The sequence below is a fragment of the Herpailurus yagouaroundi genome, unplaced genomic scaffold (genome assembly GCF_014898765.1).
Source record: "Herpailurus yagouaroundi ecotype Mexico unplaced genomic scaffold, PumYag 139, whole genome shotgun sequence".
Taxonomy (NCBI): Eukaryota; Metazoa; Chordata; class Mammalia; order Carnivora; family Felidae; genus Herpailurus; species Herpailurus yagouaroundi.
Genome location: NW_024412394.1, coordinates 81,622,100 through 81,634,037, shown reverse-complemented (window position 1 = coordinate 81,634,037; position 11,938 = coordinate 81,622,100). Strand labels below are relative to the sequence as shown.

The 11,938-nt window shown below is 36.3% G+C and overlaps 1 protein-coding gene across 1 annotated transcript in view; it reads right to left on the bottom strand.

The window, feature by feature from the left end:
* Positions 1-4,045: 4,045 nt before the first annotated feature.
* RNF217 (ring finger protein 217) overlaps positions 4,046-11,938 on the bottom strand; it is a 131,618-nt gene continuing 123,725 nt past the window's right edge. Inside the window, exons 8-9 of the mRNA XM_040474625.1 lie at positions 9,175-9,246; positions 4,046-7,088 (exon numbers count right to left, since the gene is read on the bottom strand). Coding sequence (XP_040330559.1) covers positions 7,015-7,088; positions 9,175-9,246 — 146 coding nt within the window. The 3' untranslated portion in view covers positions 4,046-7,014. The remainder of the gene's footprint in view (positions 7,089-9,174; positions 9,247-11,938) is intronic.

Below are 11,938 nucleotides of genomic sequence, written 5' to 3'. Positions count from 1 at the left end.
AGGAAGTAACATTTCAATGAAAAATATTATTTTTAAGAATCTGACTGGATTATTGAGACTATTTCACCACCTGGGGCATGAGGTGAACACCTAACAACTTAGCAGGGAACAGATGACCAACGGCACAGTTTGTCAACTATAAGGAAAAATCTGAAATGACATTCTTTCAGCCATTTCTTGGGCCCTTTAACACCCAAGTTTGACTCTCCCTTGGACTTTTTCATCATATTCTATACCTATGCTAAATATATCTTGAGTGTCACTTATGCCTAAATCATATCACTGAAAATGTTGAGCGTTTGCAAATGACAAATGGCTTCTCTAGAAGGCTAGTATGAGTTACATTCAATGTTATCTATTTTATTTTTTTTTAATTTTTTTTTCAACATTTATTTATTTTTTGGGACAGAGAGAGACAGAGCATGAACAGGGGAGGGGCAGAGAGAGAGGGAGACACAGAATCGGAAACAGCCTCCAGGCTCTGAGCCATCAGCCCAGAGCCCGACGCGGGGCTCGAACTCACGGACCGCGAGATCGTGACCTGGCTGAAGTCGGACGCTTAACCGACTGCGCCACCCAGGCGCCCCCAATGTTATCTATTTTATAGTATCGAAATGTCTAATAATGTTCACAGAGTATGAATCCATCATCAGATCTTATATACAAATGCTACACTACATAAATCCAGCCCCAAGTCCAAGCTGTAGGACTTTTTGTCGACATGGACCGCAAACCAGACATCTGGCCATTTGGGGTCAGGTTGGATGAATAACCACACATGCTTTCTGTCCAGCTAATATGCAAACACAACATTGACTTTACAATATTCATGAAGCAATTTCTGAAGCTTGGCTTTAGAGTATTATTAGGCTCTCTGATCCAACTGACATCTTCTTGTTCATTTTATTTCTTGTCAGAGAGGCTGGGCAGGGTTTCTCCAACTCCTATCAAGAAGAGGGTCAGTGTTCCAGGTTCTCCTCATACATTTCAATTTACAAAGTAAGCCAAGGTAAATTACGTTCACTACCAGAGCCAAATTATGGAATCCTTTCAATACCTGAATTTCATTTCATTAGTCAAAAGAGTTAATGATGAGACAGAATTTATCTCACAGCTAGCAAAGATGGGTAGGGGACAGAAGAGGGAAAAAGCAACATAACGAGGAAATCTAAAGAAAACAGAAACTTGATGTCGAAAGACATGAGCATCACTTCAAAGCCAGGGAAGAAAATCATTTAATATTAATGATAAGACGGAGTGACAAAAAGGTGGGATAAACTTGAAAAACAAAAGTATTTTCTATGCCAATAAGTTTGTATAATGTAAGTGATGCAGAGTTAAATACAACTAATGAAATATCTTTTACAGCTAAAAGAAAGTGGCCAAAAAAAAAAAAAAATAGGCAGTGGCAATACTTTGTGTATTTAATATTTTTTTTTTGCCTTTTAAGTCATATTGTTATTCTCAAAACAGTCATTGTTTTAGCAAAAAAAAAAATATATATATAGTTCATGATACACATAATTACAAGCTTCTAAAATTGGCACTATATATGGGATCTATAACGTATGTGATACATGAAGGCTTCAGCTAATGCTCCAAACAACAATTATAAGTCTCACACTATGTGACTCTCTGCTTCTTGGATTTGGATAAAGTCAGCTAAAGTACTACTCTCAGAACAGTGATATACAGTACAAGTCCCACATCACAGCTGGCTCTGAAATGAGTATTAGCCCTGCAAAACCAGAGTTACGAAGAAGATCCACTGCATTTCTTCTTTTAAAGATCTGTATCATTGGTTTGCATTGAAAAGATAGCACTTCACAATCCTGAATACTTCCCAATTTTTGGAACTCTGATTTTGTTCAGATCATATATTTATGCTTCTCTAAAGTTATTTCAGTTTTATTATATAATTATAGGTGTACATATTAAAAACGGGGTTTTGCAACTTATTTTCCACAGGAGGAAGAAAAGATCGTACTTAAGGTATAAGAATTTAAAAAAATGCTCGAGCTGACTATTGGGGATAGTTTTGATTTACTATGTTCTGGTCAGTGGAATTTCTCTTATAGATTTCATGAAAAATGAAAATGCAGTTAAAATGTGGCAGAAACTAACTTAATATTTTAGACAAATATTCCAGCTAGGTTAGTAGGTAACACTTACTACTTACTTGCTATATTTGAGCTCCTGGTGTCAGTTTTTAGAACTACTATAATTTCAGAAACTCAGTTAAATTTTTTTACAGGTATGTTTTTTACTTGTTTACAAATTTCAGCTCTTATTTCCACCCCCAAATTTAAGGAGGTGACATACATTTACTGACACTGTTATTCTACTGTCTCCATCAAAATATATGCAACCCTTTCTTTAATTCTGTCGAATTACTTAAATGGCACACGTATTTTAAAGTGCATTATTGAATTTTAAGGCTATATTTATAATAGACATTAACACAAAACAATAAGGCTGACCACAAGAAAAATTACTTTCAGTGGTTGGGATAGATTTCAGCTACAAATATGAAAAGATAAGCATGCAATCCAATGTGAAGACTCACATTAAGGCATATTTGCAGCTTGCTAATACAATTAAAAAACAAAATGGCAGTTGGCATGATGTGTAAAAAAATTTTGTACTTAATGAAGCATACCAATTAATCTTATTTAGTCTACTAGCTCTTTCTAGAATTATAAATTTAACAGGCAGCATAAAGTCTACTATTAAAAACAACTGCAATGTTTAACAAGGGAGAAGCTGGATCAATGTCTTGGCAGATGCACTTTAATTAGACAAAGATCAAGAAGGAATGCTGATACCAGAGTGAGCTTTGCACCCCTCCTGTTTCTCCTCCTCCTTTGCAGTGAAGGCATGGAGAAAAATGAGGTTGGAGAGAGTCACCGGAGACTGAACGAGATTACAGTGGTCTGATGGTATCTTAGGGGTGCCAGGAGCCATATATTTGGGTGTTGGATTGAATGATAAAGGCTCAGGTGTGGTCTTGGGACTCAAAAGATTGGGTGGCACAGGATAGGCACCACTGATTCCTGATCCCACAGCAGAGAAAGCACAATGAAAGGTAACAGGTTGTGATCTAACTGATTATCTTTGTTTTTCTCTGTTCTACTTTTAGGATAAATAGCACCTATCAGAAAATCAAGGTGGTGGCCACAGGCTGTTGCTTGTACCAAAAGGTCTGACTCCTCTCCTTTTTAGCTCCACATACAAAAGGTTTTAGGAGACTTCTGGGATTCATTGTAAAATGGATGTTTCATGTTGTTCCAAATTTATAAGCATTCTAACAATCTACAAACCTTACAGATAGTTAAATTTATTTTTTTATGGATAATTGTGGTCATTCATAATTGCCAACACGCTGCTTCCTATTTTTCACAATGGCATAATTAAGTTCCTTTGTGGTGCAACATGCATGAACATGGATAGTGTTTTAACAAAATGTGACAAAGATGAAGAGTTTAGCTATTTCCTTTAAAAGTCTTAAATTTTAAAACCAGGCAATCCAAATATCAATGTAGCTTTCTCACATTATTTTACAGACATCTTGTTGCAGTTTTTATTGGAATAAGATGGATTTTCCTTTATAAGTTTTGGCCACATATTTATTTGGCTAATCAAGCAGGGAGGGAATTATCCTGCAAAAAGTTGCTTTTCTTTAAAACTTATGCACTCCTACATAATCTTTCTTTTTCTTCAAGAAAAAGATCTCAAATATAGTATCTCTATGATCTCATTCACCAAAAACACGTTAAAATTTTATTACAAATATCTTATAAAAAACAAATTTTAAAAATCATGGAAATGTGTACATTAAGTGATAAAAATATATGTAAAAGATCTTCACTGATGCTTTGTAATAGAGAAGTAAAAACAATCTCGATGTCCATTTAATAGGGACTAATTAAGGATAGTCCCACAATGTAATATGTAGTAATTTACAAAAGAATGAGGTAAATCTATTTAAACACTTACGGAAAGGTGTCTACCAATATACAATAAAATGAAAAATAATCACAGAACATTAAGAATACTGTTCTATTTATATAAAACTAATATACAAGGACATATACAAACACACTAGAATATTTGCAGAAAGTTTCTGGAAGGACACATATCAAAACATTAACAGTGGTCACCCCTAGAAAATAAGGGATGGGGTAGAGCAGGTGAATTTGCATTTTATAATTCTATATGGTTTGATTCTTTTAAAGGAGTATATACTACATTTACAATAAAAAAATGACAAGCTTTGGATACAAAGATATTTATTTTATGTGTACGCTTCTTTTTCTAAAGTAGCTTTTCAAATTTATCCCCAAAGTTACTACTATTGTTTTACTTTCAATGTTGGCACTAACATATAAATAATCTTTTTGCTTTCTTCTCTCTTTTTAAGATCTTGATGATACTTAGTAAAAAAAAAATCACAAATTATTACGTTGTCACTATCAGGGAAAGACCTAATATATACCAACTGTGAAAGAGAAAACTACATACAGTAATTTAAAAAAAAATCTATGCAATAGAAAAATGAAAATCCTGTGCAACACTGTGTACAGTATCTCAAGCATTGATGAAAGAGTTTTCACTGATAACAGACACTGCTTTGTAACTGGAAAATTGGAACATTTCTAAATAATATAAAAATTCCTCCAAAAGATAAGTTATTTAAAGGAAGGAATAAAAATCCCTGAGTAGGCCAAAGACAAGAGACACAATAGCCTAAGAAAATAGATTATCTAAGACCAGAGAGTATATTATTTAGCCAGTTGGTATATATGTATGTGGCAACTGTATTTATATGCAGCTATGGAAATATTATATATGTATGTATATTTAAATGTATATATACATACACATATCATACATAAACATATTATCCACTAGATTTAAAATTCATCACATTCACATATTGTCAAACTAACACCTAAGTCCGGAAAAAAATGAATTTACAAAAATTAAGCACTTTTATGACAGAATTACATCGATGTAGGCTAGAAAGTTTCATTCTCTTGTTTTAAGACTAGAGCACATAGAATAGGCACTCAAAATGATCCATTGGATGGATGGATGAATGGAAAGGTGAATTTGTGAAACTAAAGCATCACTTTTTCTTGCACCATGTTATGCTTTAGAAATATACCATTGTAGAATCACAAATGGCACACCTTCTTCTAACTGAATAGAGACTAGTCCAGAAGCTTCAGTGTAGCTATTCTGAGTGTTCTTCAGAAGGAATGGAAGCATGCTAGCTCATTACTCATGCAAGTAAACTTCACTATCATGGACTTTTTAGGCCCAATAAAAATGATAAATGTTCTTATATTTGTTAGAGCCCAACAAGACCAACTATCCATGTTAATGCATGTTTTATCACAGAATTTATTACAATTCAGGTAAGGCTTCTGACAAATAAATGCTACATCTATGCAGATATCTAATTTTTAGGATTTGGAGACAAGGGGAAACTTCAGGCTTCTTAGAGATCTTTACTTCCATTCTGCTAATGAACTTTCATGATGAAAACAAAGGAATAGCATTGTTTAGCTATGTGTCTTTTTCTTATTTTTAAAGACTTCTCAGCTTGGTAAAACTTGCTAAAAATATTTCCTTCATTTTTTTTTGTTTCCTTCTCCAAAAGTTGTTTCTATTTTAGATAAATGCATCCATAATCACAAAAATTTGTGTTTTCAAATTACCCTATCCATAAAAAGACATCAGCACATTAGTATGCACTTGAGCAGTAAACATAAGAAAAACCCTTCAAAACTAGTACTTTTTTTTAAATGAAAATCTTGGGTACAAACAAAAAAGAGAGAGAGAGAAAGAGAAAAGAGGTAAGAGGGTGGGGTTTCCAATACTATCAGAACTTGACCTAAAGCAGAATTATCTGTCATTACTAGTTGATTAAAAAACTAGCAGAACAACAATTTGTTTAAAGGCTTAAGCAGTTCTCACTACAGCAAACTTGTTATTTAAATTAATCCCCTCTGAAGGATTTGTTCATTTAATAAAACATCTATGCCAAAATATAAGAAATCTGAAGAGACTAAACATTCTGGTCTTGAGAATTTCCTAAAAGCAGCCTATCAGTTTTGTCAGTTAATAAAGTTTGATGATCCTTCAGGTGACGTTGCACAAATTTCTGGCGTGTGTGCATGTGTGTGAGACAAAGAGAGCAAGGAATAGAAAGGGTCAACATCAAAGTAGCCTGTTGTCTACATTGACTTTAATTCAGTACATTACCAAAATATGCCCACAAAGGAACGATTATCTTTAAGTATGTCTATGAAAATGTGGAAAAATAGTGTAGAGGCATGGAACTTGACAAGTACAAGGTAACTGAACCTAGTTTTAATACAGATACTTATTATACACACACATTCACACCCCTGCACATATACACTTCAGCAACCCATGAGTCTTCTCATTAATTTCGTTTCATTTGTTCCCTTTTGGGCATTGAGATTTTTAACAATTATAGCATCGGAAGGATGAAGGAATTACACTGCTTGGGCCACAGATAAAAACAGGTACATATGGCCGGCCTTTATCTTCTGAAAAGTGGCCTTGCTTAATGGTACAGGTGGGATGATTTCCGCTATTCACACCAAGTCTCAGAAGAGGGCCTGGAAGGGGGGTTAGGTACAAAGACAGTCCAAACAGTGCTCGGGAGAGGCATGCTCAGATAATTCTGAGGATAACTGGCTCTTAATTAAAATATTTTCTTCCAAGAACCAGTAAGAATGTCAGAGTTATGTTACAGATATTTATAGTCTATGAAAGTGACCATTTTTTAACAGCAGCAAACTGTATAAGGAAAGGACAGGATACCATGTAGGGAGCGCACCGGAGCTAGAGGCATTGTGGCCTGCAGAGAACCACAGGGAGACTGGACGCAGTGTTTTTCAAGACGTGACTCTCAGACGGTGTGCCATTCTGTGTGGCTCCTACCCAGACCGGCTTAGTTACAGGAAATCATTCTGCATTTTACCAGTGCATTCCTGTCCGTGATCGTTTTCTCTGTTTTTTACAAAGGCAATAGATAGGAAATACAAATAAACCTAAGGATTAAAAAACAAAAAAAGATTAAAGCTAATTAGGAGGAAAGGTATTAGGTTTATATATTTGAAATTTTTCCATTTTCAATTTTTCATTTTGTAGTCATTTACAAAAAATTATTATTTAGCAATGCATGCAGATGAAAGAGGGGAGATACCTATGCAATAACATGTAGTTACTATTATAAGATTTCATTCTTTATTATTTTTGTACAGTTTTCTCTCCCTTTTAACAACCTCTGTGACACCAGTTTGAATATGGAAACATGTTTTCTATCAAAATATTCAATCTCAGGTTTGTCTTCTTTACTATCCCCAGTCATATCATTTGCACTCTGATATCACACTTCAGTTTCAGGCAGGATAATGTATTACTTAAGAACATGGACTGTAGAGCCAAATGCCAGGTTTGATTCCCAGTTCTACCACATAGGAGCTCCTAGTAAGCCTGACTTTCTTAACTGTAAAATGCAAATAATAACATCTAATTATTTTTATCTAGTTCATAAAGTCCTTCATAAATCATAAGAGCTTAACTGTCAGTTACTTTAAAATTCTACGTGTCCTGTACATGTAAATTACTTGCTAAATAGAACTTTACATATGAAAATTAATTTTACTTAGAAAAGAAATCCCATCTACTATGTTATCAAAGCCATCTTTATTTACAGTGCCTAATTTAGTTTTACTTTTTTTTTAAGGCTTATTCATTTTTCAGAGACAGAGAGAGATAGAGTGTGGGGAAGGTTTGGTGGACAGAGGGAGAGACAGAGAGACACAGAATCTGAAGCAGGATCCAGGCTCTGAGCTGTCAGCACAGAGCCGGATGCAAGGCTCGAACTCATAGACCATGAGATCATGACCTGAGCCGAAGTCGGACGCTTAATTGACTGAGCCACCCAGGTGCCCCTATGGTGTCTAATTTAAAATTCTCTAGAGGCACCTGGGTGGCTCAGTCAGTTAAGGGTCCGACTTCAGATCAGGTTATGATCTCATGGTCTGTGAGTTTGAGTTGCACATCGGGCTCTGTGCTGACAGCTCGGAGCCTGCTTCAGAATCTGTGTCTCCCTCTCCCTCTGCCCCTCCCCCACACCTCCCTCCCCCTTTTAAAAATAAATATATATATTTTTAATTCTCTAAAGCAATCATTCTCAAAATGTGGTCTCTGGACTGGCAGCATCAGCATCACTGGGAACTTCTGAGAACTAGAAACCCATGGGCCCTGCCCCCATATTGAATCAGAAACTCAGTACAGAAACCAGCAACCTGTCTTTTAACTAGCCCTCGAGGTTATTCTAAAGCATGCTAGACTCTGAGAACCACTGCTTTAAAACACGTATTTCCAGGGCGCCTGGGTGGCGCAGTCGGTTAAGCGTCCGACTTCAGCCAGGTCACGATCTCGCGGTCCGTGAGTTCGAGCCCCGCGTCAGGCTCTGGGCTGATGGCTCAGAGCCTGGAGCCTGTTTCTGATTCTGTGTCTCCCTCTCTCTCTGCCCCTCCCCCGTTCATGCTCTGTCTCTCTCTGTCCCAAAAATAAATAAACGTTGAAAAAAAAAAAAAACACGTATTTCCATATACTTGTATGAGTAAGACAATATAAATCATTCATATATTTTCTATTTGTCAGTGCTGAAGTATACGTTGGGTATATGTTCCTATACACATTGAAGGTATCTTTTTTACCCAGTGTACCCTTTGGTTTGTACTAGAGCAAACCAAACACACAAGGCTATACCAGAACCTTTTCCCTTAATACTTCAACCTAAACTCAGAATCGGAAAATCTTCATCCTAGTCCACTGGACTCTTTCATAAAAAACTATTTGTATTAACTTTGGTATTAAAAGGGAATTAAAACTGTTTTATAAGCTACATGAATCAAAGTCTTTGTAGACTGAAAAAGTGTCACACAAATGTCCTATATGAAACACACCCTCTGAATCTATAAATCATATGCTGATTGCCTGTCTAACGCAAGCATGGAACAGGTATGTCTACTTAGTAACTGACTCCTATTATTACATCTACACTCCTTTTCTCTCTATAGCACTCAGAAAATTCTTATCTCAAATATGTTAAGTGTTTCTTACCGATTACAACTGCTATGGCCCCTAGTGCTAATCCCAAGACCAGGATTAGAGGTGCAACGAATAATTTTCCAGCTGGAAAACAAAAGGCAAAACCATTTAGTCTTAAAACTAATTTATCAAACAATTTCAGCAATGCTTTTTAATACCACAGTGTATGTGGTTTTTTAAGAAGTCTTATTATAACTAAGGCAATATTTCTCTAAGTAAATGTATCAGGTGTAGAACAAATATACTTATGTAAATTCAGTAACTTCACAGAAGTCCTGGGTGCATTAGTCAAACATCTCATAAGTCATTTAAACTTTATTACCAAAAAAAAAAAAAAAATTCCAAAGTTACTGGCTCACTTTATACTACCAGAGCCATTCATCTTTATGCTTTCCCTTTAGATCTCTTTCATTTTCATCTTTCAAGATTCTGAAAGATCAACAAAAGAGTGACACATTCTGAGTTGGCAGGAGAAAACCTAATTAGCTCACAAAATGGAGAGGTAGTAGGTGCTACAGAGGGCTTACATCCAAGCCCACATCTGAAAATGTGATTTGCTTACTTCCCGGGTCCAAAGAAAACTAATAATATGAACACCTAACAGACTGAACTGCAATTGGGATGTTTAAATGTCGTTGGAGATAATTACCAATAAGCATACAATATATTGAAGGTTAGTCAAATGAATCCTTTTAATAAATTCAGAGAACAACCTGATGGTTACCAGAGGGGAGGGGGGAGGTAGGATGGGCAGAATGGGTGAAGAGGAGAGGGCAATATAGGCTTCCTATTACGGGATGAATTAAGTCACCGAAAGAAAAGGTACAGCATAGGAAATACAGTCAACGGCACTGTAATAGTATATGGTATCAGATGGTAGCTACATTGGACATAAGCACAGCATAAGGTACAGAGAAGTTGATTCACTTTGTTGCACATTTGAAACTAATGTAACATTGTATGTCAACAATAGTAAATAATAAATTAAAGAAATAAATTGGACGGTCTACACTGGTTTCATGGAAAAAACAAAATGCAACGTGAGAAAATAAAGGAAGCACTTACAAGAAGGCTAAACCTGGTCAGGTTGGCAAATGATGGCGTCAACCAGCACTTTTTTTCTAAATAAACATCTAAGCAGTGATTCTCATACGTGCCAGTTTCATGTAAATCGGGCACAGAGTTCACAGTCAGAATTCCACTAACTTTGAAAGCACTAGCACACAAAAAGAGGCTAGTAGTTCATGTCTTGTCATCATATAGTAACCTTGATCTTAAGCGGTACAGCCGCACGATGCAAACATGGCAAGAGATGAGGAAGGAATGGAGGGGGTTTTGCCACTTAAGAATAAACCAGTTGGGGCGCCTGGGTGGCGCAGTCGGTTAAGCGTCCGACTTCAGCCAGGTCACGATCTCGCGGTCCGTGAGTTCAAGCCCCGCGTCAGGCTCTGGGCTGATGGCTCAGAGCCTGGAGCCTGTTTCCGATTCTGTGTCTCCCTCTCTCTCTGCCCCTCCCCGTTCATGCTCTGTCTCTCTCTGTCCCAAAAATAAATAAACGTTAAAAAAAAAAAAAAGCCTAAAAGAATAAACCAGCAACACTACTCTACAAGTTAAGGACAGTAATTTGGAATAACCAATTACCTAAATAAATAGACACATAATGCAGTCATTTGTTGGAAGTTTGTCAGAAAAGGTATTAACTTTTTTATGCATAAAGAATGGCCCTTGGAGCCATGACCAGACAAACAGAAAATACAGTCTTTAATCTCTAATTTAAAAAGATAACCAGTTAATTGACACAATGTTTAACCATGTACTTTACTTTTCACCAATCACAGAATCCAATTAAGTAATTGGCCCCACTCTCTCTTTCTCTCTCTGCCTATCCCTCACTTGTGCTGTCTCTCTCAAAATAAATAAAATAAACTTTAAAAAATTAAAAAAAACATTCTCAATAGCTGAAATAATATTCTATTATATCCATATATCATACCCTATTTAAATGTGTGTGTACTTAGGGGCACCATGATGGCTCAGTCGGTTAAGCGTCAGACTCTTGATTTCAGCTCAGGTCATGATCTCAGTGTCCTGAGATCAAGCACCATGTCAGGCTCCACACTGGGTGTGAAGCTGATTTAGGATTCTTTCTCCCTTTCCCTCTCCCTCTCCCCTCCATCCCTACACCCCTTGTGTGCTCTCTCTCTCTCTCAAAAAAATTGTGTACTTAATTTTTGTTCCCTTTTAAAAATTTTAAAATACGCCTGCAAATAAACCACTGTCAGCCTAGATTTACCACATTTTAAAATGCCCTTCACATTTCTTTGTAAAAGAATTGCACAGAATTTCTAGTTCATTCAGTAGAATATGGAAGTCCAACATTGAGGGGCACCTGGGTGGTTCAGTCAGTTAAGCATCTGACTCCTGATTTCGGCTCAGGTTATGATCTCATGGTTCATGGGTTCGAGCTCTGAATTGGTCTCAGCACAACAGAATGGAGGCTGCTTGGGATTCTCTTTCTCTGTCCCTCCCCTGTGTGCTCACATGTGTTCTGTCTCTCTCTCTCTCAAAAATAAATAAATAAACTTAAAAAAAAAGGCCAGCATTGAGTATTAACAAAAAAAACCCCAAAACTTGCTAATCCATACTTCAAAAAATATTTTTAATTTACATTTCTCTGACTACTCATAGCATTGGATTTTTTTTTTTTTTTTGAGAGAGAGAGAGACAGAGAGACAGAGCATGAGTGTGGGAGGGGCAGAGAGAGGGGGAGACACAG